Source organism: Apteryx mantelli, chromosome 4, assembly GCF_036417845.1.
Source record: "Apteryx mantelli isolate bAptMan1 chromosome 4, bAptMan1.hap1, whole genome shotgun sequence".
Taxonomy (NCBI): domain Eukaryota; kingdom Metazoa; phylum Chordata; class Aves; order Apterygiformes; family Apterygidae; genus Apteryx; species Apteryx mantelli.
Window position 1 is genome coordinate 80,742,425 of NC_089981.1, and position 14,386 is coordinate 80,756,810.

General features: G+C 43.1%; 1 protein-coding gene across 1 annotated transcript; it reads right to left on the bottom strand.

The window, feature by feature from the left end:
- Nucleotides 1-8,225: 8,225 nt before the first annotated feature.
- Nucleotides 8,226-13,567, bottom strand: GPR132 (G protein-coupled receptor 132). Its single transcript, XM_013941021.2, has 4 exons — nt 13,462-13,567; nt 10,552-10,577; nt 9,699-9,751; nt 8,226-9,402 (listed from the first exon to the last, which is right to left on the bottom strand). The coding sequence occupies exons 1-4, from the start codon at nt 13,565-13,567 to the stop codon at nt 8,265-8,267; spliced, it is 1,323 nt and encodes a 440-aa protein (XP_013796475.2). The 3' UTR covers nt 8,226-8,264.
- Between the last annotated feature and the right edge of the window lie 819 nt (nt 13,568-14,386).

The window sequence follows — 14,386 nt, forward strand, 5'->3', positions numbered from 1 at the left end:
GCATGGATGAGCAAGGAGCTCCTGGCAAAACTCAACCAGAAGAAGGAAGTATACAGAAAGTGGAAAGGGGGACAGGCCACTTTGGAGGAATATAGGAATGTTGTCAGAGTATGCAGGGATGCGACGAGGAAGGCTAAGGCCCGTTTGGAATTAAATCTGGCTAGAGATGTCAAGGACAGCAAGAAGGGCTTCTTCAAATACATCAGCAGTAAGAGGAAGACTAGGGAAAATGTGGGCCCTTTGCTGAATGGGGTGGGTGCCCTGGTGACGAAGGATGCAGAGAAGGCAGAGTTACTGAATGCCTTCTTTGCTTCAGTCTTTACTGCTCAGGCCAGCCCTCAGGAACCCCAGATCCTGGAGGCAAGAGAGAAAGTCTGGAGAGAGGAAGACTTTCCCTTGGTGGAGGAGGAGTGGGTTAGAGATCATTTAAGCAAACTTGACACCCACAAATCCATGGGCCCTGATGGGATGCACCCACGAGTGCTGAGGGAGCTGGCGGACATTATTGCTAAGCCACTCTCCATCATCTTTGAAAGGTCATGGAGAACAGGAGAGGTGCCCGAGGACTGGAAGAAAGCCAATGTCACCCCAGTCTTCAAAAAGGGCAAGAAGGAGGACCCAGGGAACTACAGGCCAGTCAGCCTCACCTCCATCCCTGGAAAGGTGATGGAGCAGCTCATCCTGGAAGCCATCTCCACGCATGTGGAGGAAAAGAAGGTGATCAGGAGTAGTCAGCATGGCTTCACCAAGGGGAAATCATGCCTAACCAATCTGATAGCCTTCTATGATGGAATGACTGGCTGGGTAGATGAGGGGAGAGCAGTGGATGTTGTCTACCTAGACTTCAGCAAGGCTTTTGACACTGTCTCCCATAGCATCCTCATAGACAAGCTCAGGAAGTGTGGGTTAGATGAGTGGACAGTGAGGTGGATTGAGAACTGGCTGAATGGCAGAGCTCAGAGGGTTGTGATCAGTGGCACAGAGTCTAGTTGGAGGCCTGTAGCTAGCGGTGTCCCCCAGGGGTCAGTCCTGGGTCCAGTCTTGTTCAACTTCTTCATCAATGACCTGGATGAAGGCACAGAGTGCACTCTCAGCAAGTTTGCTGACGATACAAAACTGGGAGGAGTGGCCAATATGCCAGAGGGCTGTGCTGCCATTCAAAGAGACTTGGACAGGCTGGAGAGGTGGGCAGAGAGGAACCTCATGAAGTTCAACAAAGGGAAGTGCAGGGTCCTGCACCTGGGGAGGAATAACCCCATGCACCAGTACAGGTTGGGGGTTGACCTGCTGGAAAGCAGCTCTGCGGAGAAGGACCTGGGAGTGCTGGTGGACACCAAGTTAAGCCTGAGGCAGCAATGTGCCCTTGTGGCCAAGAAGGCCAATGGTATCCTGGGGTGCATCAGGAAGAGTGTTGCCAGCAGGTCGAGGGAGGTGATTCTCCCCCTCTACTCAGTCCTGGTGAGGCCACATCTGGAGTACTGCGTCCAGTTCTGGGCTCCCCAGTACAAGAGGGATGTGGCACTACTGGAGCAAGTCCAGCAAAGGGCCACAAAGATGATTAGGGGACTGGAGCATCTCTCTTATGAGGAAAGGCTGAGAGAGCTGGGCCTGTTTAGCTTGGAGAAGAGAAGGCTGAGAGGAGATCTTATCAATGTGTACAAGTATCTGAAGGGAGGGTGTCGAGAGGATGGGACCAGACTCTTTTCAGTGGTGCCAAGCGACAGGACGCGAGGCAATGGGCACAAACTGAAACACAGACAGTTCCATCTGAACATGAGGAAAAACTTTTTCACTGTGAGGGTGACAGAGCACTGGAACAGGTTGCCCCGAGAGGTGGTGGAGTCTCCTTCTCTGGAGATATTCAAAACACGCCTGGATGCAATCCTGTGCAATGTGCTCTAGGTGACCCTGCTTGAGCAGGGGGGTTGGACTAGATGATCTCCAGAGGTCCCTTCCAACCTCAGCGATTCTGTGATTCTGTGATAGTCTGAAGCTATAAGCCAACAAAAAAGTTCAGATTCAGTATTATTTCTCATCTTGGTATTTGACTAAGAAGTCAAATAGAAGCGGTTTGAGTATCTGTAACTGAAGGATGAGACAACAAAAAGACAAAGATTTAATGTAATTTCCAGCTTCTTTTTCCTTCTCATGAGAGGGGAACATTTCTGGTCAGAAAGAGTGACTCGTCCTTGAATAAAACAAGCAGGGCCCACTCAGCCTCTCATCAGGGAAAACCCCTTGCTGAGCTGTAAGATCACACATGCCTTTTGAATTCTGCTTTTGAGGAGTACTGAAGGTACCTGCTGACCTTTTGTTTCCCCCAAATCTTTTCTATTATTAAAATCTTTCTGTGTCTCTTTCATACACCAGTGTACAAAAACTTCCCCATCCGCACCCCTTTTTCATGTTTCCGACAGAAACTTCAGAGTCATACTTGGCCCATCTAGAATCTCTTACCTTTTGTTGGTTGGCCATTCCCAGAGTAACAGTCAAGAAAGGAAGAAGCCAGTCATACTCCTGAATTTCCTGGTTTATTTAATGTTCAGTTTTCTTCCCTTTTGCACATTACTGCCTTCAGTCCTGAGTTTAGTTTCAGGCTTGTGTGTTTGCTACCTTTAGGACACACCAACCCATCAGGAGCTATGAACTATAAATTTTCATAAGCCTTATTTTGTCTAGGAAAGATTTGAACAAAAGAATTAATTTCTTAAAAGAACATTAAGAATTAATGGAAAATGGCAGGACGATTTTTAATACCCTATAAAATGTCCTTTATCCAACATATTGTCAAGTTTCCTATGAGTGTCTAACATAAGATAATAAAAACCACCTGTAGTGGGTAGTATGAGTCCAGTCTTCTCCTCAGCTATACTGTAGAAAGGCAAAAAACAACCCTCAATCAATCAAACCAGTAAGTCATAATGCCTGTTGCCTCAAGCAACAACAAGCATTATGACTGTTGCAGTCAGGCTTAGACTGTCAGAGACCCATTCCAGAAATCTGGTGCTAAGGAAGTGCTTCCCAACCTACCAAAATTGTGCCAGGAAGGAAAGAAAGAATCTGAGAGGCAATCCACATGGATAGTTCTCAGAGCACTAAAGATTTTAAAGATTATTACCACCAGCCTGTTCTGTGTGCAGAAGTTGCAATAGTAAATGCTATTAGTCTTACTGATTGCCAGGTGCCTTGTGAGCCCTTGGCCCTGAGGGTTTCCAGTCTGGAAGTCAGCTTTGTGGAACAGCATTATTAATTTGTTCTTATCTTCTGGAAGAAACAAAATACTCCCAAACTCCAAAATATCCCAGTGAAGTCCCCAAAGGTCTAGTACCCATGTTACCAGAGGGAGGCCCAAAGTTGAAAGAAAGTCCCAAAACATTTTTTTGAGAGTTTCAGAATAAATGGGAGATGCTTTGCATCTGACTCTGAAAACACTGACTCATTTGAATTTGTGTATTAGTGGCTTATGTTTCCCTCCATGCAGTTCACTGCCCCATTGCAGTAAGCACTGCATATGCATATGACACACAAACTTGCTTACTCTTTCTAGTATCTCTTGTAAGGATTCATATTTTAAACTGAGAAGTCAGACAATGCTCATGGGAAGAAGCGTTCCATTTTAGAGATGGGGAACTGTGATACAGACTGATGAATTTCTAAGTAACTTTCAGAACACGTAGGTATTTGCATACTTGTTCAGAACATCTGCGACTTAAGGTTTACAAGGCTACTCAGAGTGCTGTATATGGTACAGCACCCTTTTCCCATAGTACTTCTCTTTGATTCTTTATCTCAAGAAAATATTTCAAGGAATACCTTTGAATACACAGCAGACGCTTTGTCATCATGGGCTGAAATATATGGCCCCTTTTACAGACTGAGGCTGCCAAACGAGATGGATCATTTCACATTGTACTAAAAAAAATTCTTATTCTGTGGTTGCTTGTGTATATGATATTCATATGACGTTCTGTGAAAGTTCTGTGAAAGACCACATATCGTGTCGTCTCTCTTCAGCAGACTTTCCATCTGTCTGCAAGACTTGTTTTTGCCTTGTTATCTCTGAGCATTTCTTACAGGACAGAGAAAGAGAATAAAATCCCAGAAGTTATCAGTGATCTGAATTACGATGATGAGACGTAATGAGTTTAGAGTCCTACTTTTTCATACCCATTGCTTATGATGGCAGCAGCTAAAATCTATTGCCAGGATATTACTGTTAGTCTAATCTGAGGTGGCAATTTTCTCTCTTCATGGTTCACATTAGTTTCACTTGAAGATTGTGTGTCACAGGTCCATACTGAATCCCAGGTATAAATGGAGTATATGGAGCTCCCCTCTCCTATGCAAAGATCAGTTGTGCAGGAGAAAGCATGGGAGAGCACCAGGATGCAAATCACACCAAAAGGGACTGGAAGAGATGGGAAGGACTCGCAGCTTTGACATTCTCACCTCTAGACACTAGTTGTAGAGGACATGCTGGGAGATCCAACTTTGAGAATGCTGCTACCTGTATGCATACCCTGCACACCAAGAGGTTCAAAAAAATGATTGCATCCCTCTCAGAGACCCCCTCACCCTTAGCACAATGTGGCTTTGCTGCCCTGGGTTTTGTGCTAGTTTGGAAATAGGACAAGTATTCCAGTCTATTAGGCAACTATGTCTTCATTTCACTATGTAAAGGATGTGTCCTAAAAGACCTATCCCATAGTGTGACCTGTAGGAAGACAGGAAAGGCAACATGGTCATGAAGAAAAGCGACTGGATTGTGGACATTTTTGAAAGCTTTGTTCTGCATTAGGTTTCATCATTCAGTACTGAACAGAAATTCAACATTGGTTTGTATGTATTACCAGGCACCAAGCGAGAACCGTTACAAGATCACCAACTGCAGATGAAACTTTGTCACTCTCAGAGAGTCTGAGCTCATTCATGTCAGCATTTACCTGTTTTGTAGAGGAAAAATAACTACCGCCTAAATGCAAAATTTAATATTGAATATGAAAACATTTCTTAGACAGGAATGGAGGTTCATAAGGGAGTTACCACAAACAGTGAATTTAAAAATGTTTAGAAATAACTTAAAATTGATGAATAAACAAACAAATAAAGTATATTGTTTGCAAAAACTAGTTTGGCCAGCTCTAGGTGATAGCCAGAAATGATTCACTTTATGTTTCACTGACAAATGCAAAATAATCAGCAACCCACTTATCTCCCATGTACATTAGGAATGTCTGAGCTACATGTAAAAATAAAATCATATTTTATTTATTAAATAGCCCAGTCTTCATTAAACCAACTTTTAGGAATTATACCTGAGTAAATGCTGAGAAAAAACAGAGTGAGATTTCAGAATCTGGCCCCTGTCACACTGGTGAGCTACTTACCCACTTTGAACCTTATGTGTAGAGACCTGGTGATCAAATTAGCAAGCACTGCCTAAGTTTGGTCCTGTACTCTCTCCAGGACATCTTATAGCTTAAGCTGAGTTGAGAAAGCTGGAAGTTTACAAGGGACAGATCCAGATAGCTGGGTTGAGAACTGAAGACTTGATGTAGTAGATGAATCTTTACAAGCTGAAACAGTCCTTGCAGGCTTGTAGATAATTTCCTTGCAGTAGGAAATGATGGAAAGATCTACACAGTCAATCCATCTTTCAGATCTGCTCTGACCTGAGCAGTGTCCTTGCTGTGTCTGCAGAAAGTGTCCCAATGTTGAGCTCCTTCCTTTGTCTGTATGGCATAGTCAGATACTTGACAAGCAGTGAGATCACATGCTTCAATTTATCGCATGAGAAACAGCTGGCTTATCTGATGGGATATTTTAACAATGTGGAAATAGCATTTCTTGGTGTCCTCACTCAAATGTAAAACACTGCTCTTCTGTTTATTCAATGAAGTCAGGATTTGCAATTTCCCCATGAGGATACCTTGCATGGTATATGGCCCCTGTAATCCCTTCAGTATTTTGTCACAGAATAATTTAAGTTGGAAGGGACCTCTGGAAATCATCTAGGTCACTTTCAAAGTTAGACCAGGTTGCACAGGGTTTTGTCATCTCTAAGGATTTTATTTCAGAGTGTGCCTGAATGAAGAAGCTCCAAGGATTTTCCTTAAGAGAAGATGCAAAACTATATAGTAATGTGAAATGGCAAGTAAATTAGGCAAGGCAAAAGAATTACACGTGTTGTATCAGACCCTGCTAATCCCTGTCCCCTACATTTATGACACTAGGCTCCAGTGTCAGTTGCTATAAATACACTAACTTTTCATCAGAGGAAAAACAGAGAGAGGTTTCTACATTCATCAAGGTGAGTATCCAATTTGCATCCATTTAAATCAGTTTAGAAGTTGGTGTCTCCTTGGTTTCTTCTAATTTCCCTGCTATTATTCATCAAAGCCTTACATTTAGACTATGAATATCCTGAGGTTGGGGCAGTTTGCATATGTGTCTTCAGAGATTACTCAACAGTGCCCTGGCTGACTGGGGTTGTTCTATGCAATGCAAATGCAAAATGTTTTTTAGTAATGGAAAGTTTGATTTTCAGCAGAAGTTACAGGCATTCAGCACTTTACAGGTTTCTCCTTAATATTTTAGAGGATTTGATCTCTGGGACACATATGAAAATAGGAAAAACATGGTTTGTTAATTAGCATCACAACAGAATTTCACATTTCTCCAAGAAACAATCTCCTATTCCATTCAGTATTGTGTTAACTACATTACTCTTGTGTTTTAAGGACACAAGAATTTCATGAGTAGATGCCAGAGAACATATTAAATAATATAAAAATTAGATATGTCATAAATAAAATAACTTGAGGAAAAGCCATTCTGGCACAATGCCTTTTTTCCAAAAGTATAAAAGAATCAAGCATAATGTACATAAATATCTATAACAATTGTAAAATATTAACAAATATTTACATTAATGTTAGCTAATGTTGGTTCAGTTCAGAAATGTGGACATTAATAACAATTTTAAAAAATCACTAAAATACAACATTACACATAAAGCAGAGATATGAACGCTTTAGAAACTCATATTCAAATAAACATCCAGTTTGTTCATGTGCTTTGTCTGCTTTATTTTGGTCATACAAAAATATGAAGAAGGTGTTTAGATAAATTTTGGCAGGAGGCAGATTTGTATGATTCTTATTTTTTTAATTACTGCTTTGAAGGCCCAGGGTATTATCATCATTAATTTATTCACAGCTACAGTGGAGGCAGCAACAGTGAAATCTGCCCAGCATAGTCTCATTTATGCAACACCAGCATGTCCCAAGGAGCTCCCATCTCTGAGGAGAAGGTAGTGTATTCTCCATGCTGCCTCCCTTCCTTGTCAATAAGGCACTGAGCTCTTGTATAGTACTCCTATACACTAAAATCTGGATTGATACCAACACTGAAGAATTATCTTAATCAGAAGTGAAACACAAGTTCAACAGACATTTGGAGATGACATAAAAACAGTCCCTGATTCCACTTGGAAATTTATAAATATTCTGTGTACTCCAGTGCATTCCAGATTTAACTGCAGAACAAGTAAAATCTACCAATTGTAAAATATCAAGCATTAGAAACATACATTTTCAAGAATTTCAGAACTATACAAGATCTTGGATAACACAGTAGAAGTACTATTTGTACGTGCTTATCTGGCCACTGTTTTGCTCTCTACCTGCCGCTGAATGTGCAAGGTGGATTAAACTGTGTACTGAAATATTAAGAACATTTTCAAGGCTCTTGTTGAAAGACTTCTTCATTTTTAATATTTTCCACTGTTTAACCACAAATGCAACAACAGAGTGCATGTATGAGGATCTGAAAATGTACCTCCTAATTAATTAATGATTTAAACGAGAAGAATAGGCCCTACGTTGTTCTCCTCAGTAGAGATCTTTTTTGCCACCTCAGAAGATAAAACTGGTTCTGAATTTGTGTGAGGAAAAGGGCTGATCCAAAAAATAAGCTTTTAAGACTTCAATTTGGCTCAAAGTAAATGACAGTTTTTTGAACATGTCCTTAGCAAAGTAAAGTTTTTACTGATGATACTGGTGGGCAAATTTTCTAATAGGAGACAAACAGAAATCTCTTCTAGTGAAAACATATTAGAAGTATCCCTTCTGTAGAGTCCTCAAGGAGTTGCTGGCTCCTGCACTGTGATAAAAGTCCCAAAGCATGTCACCATGTGAATAGCATGTTGCATTGTGCAGCCTGCAGCTGATCTTGGGAACTTCTTATTTGTTGCCAGCAGACTGCTAGCTACCATCTGCTTGGTCTTTGCCACTATTGCAGGTCTTCTGAATGTGGGATGATTTTGGTACTTCTTTGTTTTCTTCTCTCAGTACTCCTTCCTGTGATTCTTTTTCCATTTTCAATTTGCCACTCTCAGTCCGCTGATTAGTGGATGAATTCAGCTTGGATGAGTTCAATCTCCATCTTCTCAGATTCCTGTAAAAATCTTTTCTGACATTTTCACTAACCAGCACATAGAGGATTGGATCAGCAATGCTGTTTGCAGTGGATAAACACAGAAATACTGTAAAAACTGAATATATATCTCTTTCAAATGGACATGAACAACTTTGATGAAACATAAAGTAGATGGATCTTATTACGAGGACCACATGGTAGGGAGCAAAGCAGATCAGGAAAATGACAATAATGGCGATAGCCAGATACTTCACTTTGGCTTTTTGGCGACAGCTCAAGCTGGTGCTTGTTTTTGTACTTTGGAAAATTTTGTAGTTTGTGAAAATGAGGATTGTGAAAGGTATGGCAAATCCAAATAGGAATCTGGCAAAGTTGAAAGAAGCCAATTTTGTGTCAAGGGGGAAAGTTTCAAAGCAGGTCATGTTTTTCAGATCCGGTGGATTATCTTCCATAGAAAATACTGGACTGTGGATTATTGCAACCATAGCAAAGAGAAAACATACTATTAGGATTGCTTTTCTCTGTCCCCTTTTCCCCCTTGATTCCAAAGCATATGCCAATGCCACATAACGATCCATAGAAATGCAGCACAAAAGCAGAATGCTGATGTATATGTTGCAGAAAAAGATAAATCCTGTAACTCTGCAAGCATTTAGACCCATTTTCCAGTGATGCTCATCTTGGACATAGATAATCCAGAGAGGCAAGGTACTCAAATACATCAGTTCACACAATGATAAACTGAAAATGTAGATGGCTACTACTTTATTCCTTTGGATTTGTACAAACGTAAGCAGGGAAGTTAAGCAATTTGCTGGAAGTCCTATGGCAAAAACAATGCTGTAAACAGCAACCAGAAGCGTCTTGCTGTCTTTGTAGGGCATTTCTGGGCAAATGGAGATATTCTTCATGACGATGCCACAGGCCGCAGAGTCTCCCATGATTTTTTCCAGCTGGTGTTTCCTGAGTATCAGAAGACAAGATAGGAAGTTAACATTTACATCACTTAAAAATGTGTCAGTAAAGATTATGGTCCCACAGGTGGCAACAGGGCATGGCAGGCGAACAAATGGGATGCCTGTCTTGGAGAATCATCTAAGACAGGCAACTTTTCCAAGACCTGCTGGTCTCTTGTCATGTTCCTAGGAGCCAGTTCTGATTTGCTTCCAGGAAGGAGTGCCTTTCTTTGCAATTTGCAAGGGATTTATTGACTACAGCATGCCTGTTCACTAAGACAGGGTGTTGGGGGCTGTCCTTACCAGGCTGCCTTATAAATAAGACAGAGCTGCTGATCAATTACTAAAGTCACTTTCTGGAGGAATCTGAGGGCAACATCATTAAAAAAAAAAGAAGTAGCAAAAAATGCAAACAGTGGAGATTTCAGAAGCAGACTTCTGAAAGAAGCTATCATTTATGGTCAGACGGAGGAACCATCTGAAGTGGGTGGAGGCGATTATGGTATCATAGACTACACTACCCCCGCGTACGGGAATCAGAATCTGGCCACTGACATGTACTTTTACACTATAATACAACGCAGTGGTTCAGACCTAGATAGTTCACTCCCCCCCAAGTAACTGCAGCTGAAGAATATAAACTTGTAGTGCTATATAACACTCAATGTAGTAAGTCAGCCAAACTGCCTATATCACATTTGTTTGATACCTCTGGGAGACAACAGGAAATAAGGGTAGTGAGAGGAAGTAAACAAGACTGAAGAGAAGAATATAAGAATTTAAGAATAAGAATGTAAGAATGTAAGAAATTTAAGAAATGGAGGTGAAGAAAATTAAAGCTCTTTTAACGGGAGTGATTACAAAGAACTCCACCTTTCCAAGACTACTCTACACAAGAGCAGACATGGCATTTGGTTAGTGTTAAGTAGTATTAGGAGAAGAATTTCTAGCAAAGGCACATAATCATTTCCACACAGAAATCTCTTCCATGTGAGGAGAGGAATCTGGAGATGGGTGGGCCATAACAGTGGTGTGTGCCCTTAATAATTCTACTTTGCTGTATTTATGAGGTGAAGGTGTCCTCTGTGTAAAGCCCTTAACAAAAAGAGGCCTTGTCTAGCCTAATCTTTTGGGCTTTCTGCTGTAAGGTGGATACCTGCTCCAGGGAGTAGTCAGATAACTCTGCAAGGAGGAATTGTGTTGAGAGAGTTTGAGTCCCTTCAGACAGAGGAGGGGCGTGAGCCTGGCTAGTCCATGTTGTAGATGAGCAATTTCTTTAACACTGAGTTCAGGCAGGGCGAAGGTAGCTTTTGGCATCTTCTGAACATTTATTTGTTGTTTGTTGGGGCCAGTCCTAAGCAGACCAAGGTGAAGCAGACTGATCCCAGTGCAGCAGGGACCTGGATTCTCTCCCATCTCTCCGGGAGGGTGGACAAGCTAGTTGGGCCGTTCCTTCCCCTCTGTGTCTGCAAGAGCTGCATAAGCAGTTTCACCCTGAACGCCACACAAGGCACCTGCTGTGCAAGATCCCTATAGCTTGAAAGGCAATCAGGTGCTCTGACCCAGCTTAGTTACTATGTAATGAGAACAATATGAGAATGTAGACACAGACTTAGGCGATGAGACCCTCACAGCAGCAAAGTGCTAGCCGCAGCCATAAATAGCAAGACGTGTTTTCCTGGAGCTTGACGAGACACGCTTGTTTACAGCAAGCAGCCCAACACAGTCAGAGTCTGCTCAATGACAGCAGCTTCTGAGCATAGATAAGTTTCCAGTCCTGACAAGTGAGCAGATGAAGCACAGGCAGACCAAGAGGTCATCCTGTGCGTTACCTGCTGTCCTTGGCACCAGCAGCAGAGTTAGATGTTCCTCAGGATGAAGACTTGGAATGGGGCCTCTGTAGACAGAGGAACTGAAAAAGTTCTGCTTGTGTGGAAGAAGCACACCGGAGGGTACAACCGTGCTCTGTGACAACCTTCCACTTCCCTCTGCGGCAAACCATGCTTCACTCACGTGCTGACACGTTGACGATGTTTAGCAGGCAGTGGTCGCTGCTTTACTCAGGCCAAAGTATCCTGTTCCTGCCAAGTGCTAAAGGGCCACATCTTCCCTTGTCTGCGAATAGGACGGTCTAGTGTTGAATGTATTTGTTCAGAACCTCTCAAGAGGGATTTGAAGTTTCCTTTAGTTTTAAATGTCCCATCTTAAAAATAACTGTACAAGAGGATCCTCTCTGCTATGTGTGGGGAAGACTGCACAGTATGAAACAGATCTTGTGTAAGGTTTTTTGCATGAGAAGATGTAAAGTTACTTCCCTTCTTTCCTCCCAATGCAAGCATACTCCTAGCTGGTGTTAACTTCAAAAAATGATGTTTGCAATAAGGGATGGTAGCAATATTAGTTTCTGCTGCCTCTGGGAGTCTGCCACACTTGGTGAAGGAGGTGAGGCCTGCTCCCGGCCAGCTACCAAACAGGTGTGGAGAGGGGATAAAAAACACTGTTTAATTTCTGCATCAGCAGAGATTCTGTGGCCAGATCCCTCATCTGGAACATGACATGGTCTTGTCCTCAACTCAGATGTGTTCGACAGACTTGAAAGTCATTGTACACCTGCATAATAGAAAGCTGTCTTGGAGACCTCCATTTCTAAGAAGAGGCACAGCAAGTGAATAATAAGCAAGGGAGACAGCGACAGCCGAGACGGGGCCGCTGCGCAGTTGCAAGCCATCTCAGTTACTCAGCGACTGTCTGTGCTAAGCGCCTTAGCACAAAAAATCTTTAAGAGTGGTTGAACGTCTGTTCTCCTCCCCTCCCCCAGGCTTTGCATAGGTTTCTTGACCCGATGTTTGTTTGAGTATTCTCCTTGTTTTACTGCCTACGTCTGTTGTTTGCTGCTCGTTGTGCGAAGGCATACTTCCCCCAGAGGTACCTGTAACACCAGCAAGCAATCGGCAATGGTGCAGAGCAGGAAGGAAGTGGTAGACAAGTTATTCTGTAGACACATGGTTCCCAATGTTTCTTTCTCTTGCCTCCTACCTTTGCCTCCTCTCATCCCACTCTGCTCCTCACTTTCTCCAGGCCCCTCTTTCTAGACTTGTTGGGTCTTTGGCCTCCTCCTGTTTTCCCCATGACAGTGTGTGGTTTGTGTGTGTGTGCGTGAAGGGAGGGAAAGGGAGAGAAGGAGAAGTGTGGAGCCTAATTCACCTGGCAGCACTGCCTCTCTCCCGTTTCTGTGCCTCCTCCCCCATGCACAGCCACAGCACTGAGCCTGCTCCTTCCTCTCTGCACCGCACGGTTCATGAGGAAAGTCTGAGGGCACTGGCAGGGGGGCTAGGAGGAGGCTGGGAGCCCAGTCCCGCCACTTGCTCACTCTCTCTCACTCTCGCCAAGCCCTCATGGCTTTGCTCTGTTGCTTCTCATCTCAGGGGGAGCCCTAGGGGGATAGCAACGGGTATCGCAAGGGCCAGGGATGTTGCGACTGCCTCTTAACCTTTCCTGCTGGCATGTCACTTGATGGTGTGGACTACATGTGGTGCCAAAGGTGATGCTGACATTCAGCAGGAAGGAACAGTGTGGACAAGGGACACCAAGGCAACCTGGAGAAAAGGGGAGGGCAGGGCTGCCCCAAATCACCATTCCTCACTGGTCGCAGAAGCAGCTTGTCTTGCAGGAGGAATAGCCTCCTCATCAGCCAAATAATAAGGGAGAGGCAAGGCCCTGCTTCCAGATCATATCTCCTTCCTGTGTTTAGCACCTGTCAGTGAGCCTCAGGAAGGAGCCATGTGTGATCTTTTATCTAAGCTGCCTGCATAGGCCATGATTTTTTTTTTTTTTTTTTCTGTCTGCATATTGCCTAAGCCATAGGGCTGAGACTAAGCTGACAAGACCTTCACTCTTAAATGACTGTGAGCTGCCAAGCAGAAAGCCTCAACTGACAAGGAGATGTCATAGGCATGAAATTACACTTGTAAAGAAAAAAACGTGTGCTAAATGCCTCTCCTAGAGGTCTGACCTGTCAGTTCAGGAGCCTGGGTCCTTCCTCACAGTAACACCTTATTATCTCAGCCCTGTATCAGGAAGGAAGGGGAGGTCATCCATCTGATTTCCTCCATCCCTTTCTCCTGGCTCTCTGCCTTGTGCAGAGCAGAGTCTTCTCGCCCTGACCAGGGCATCTAGCCTCAGTTCTGAGCCTCATTAGTCTCTGCTCTGCTCTCCAAGCCTGGAGAGAGTTTTTTTCTTGTTTCTCAAAGTTAAGATCAGAGGAGCAGCATCCAATAGGCAGTCTCTGAAAATTCAGCCTCTAATACTGCCTCTCTGCAATTGAATACACATTTTTATCCTCTTGTCAGCCCTTTAGAGTTTGCTATTTTGATACCTCTGCTCAGCTCAGAAGCTTCCCAGTCCTTTCTTCTGTGGTGGCTGGGCTGTGATGGCTGTATCCCCACATCTCTCCAGTGCAGCACTCATAACTGTACCGCTATATCTAAAGAGGCAGCTGATTAGTTGTGAGTGTCTTGTCACTGTCCCACACTTGTGTATGAGTGGAGCAGCTAACCTACATCTCAGATATTCATTTAAATAAAAAATAACACAAACAAGAAAATATACACTGTTTTGGGGTTCACTTTCTGCTATTATTTGTAATGAGCAATTTTTCTGATAGAAATATTAGTGGGAACAGCAGAATGTAGGAGATTTATCAAATCCAGCAATTTTCAATCAGGGTCAAATTTAGCTGTGATGCCAAGATAGTACAAGGATGAGAGATATCTAAGAATGCCCTCATAAGAGACTAGCTGTTTCAGTGTATTACATTTCTTAGCTACCCTGTGTCTTCCAGTTGAACAGAGCTACTCTGAAGTAGCTGTTTTCACTTTTCTATGGCAGATCCTGTTCTGCCAGGGATCACCAACTGTTATTAGGTGTTACATCAGATCCTGTCTGTGTTTTGCTTCAATAGCTCGACTTGTACTAAGGAGCGCTCTGGGGCT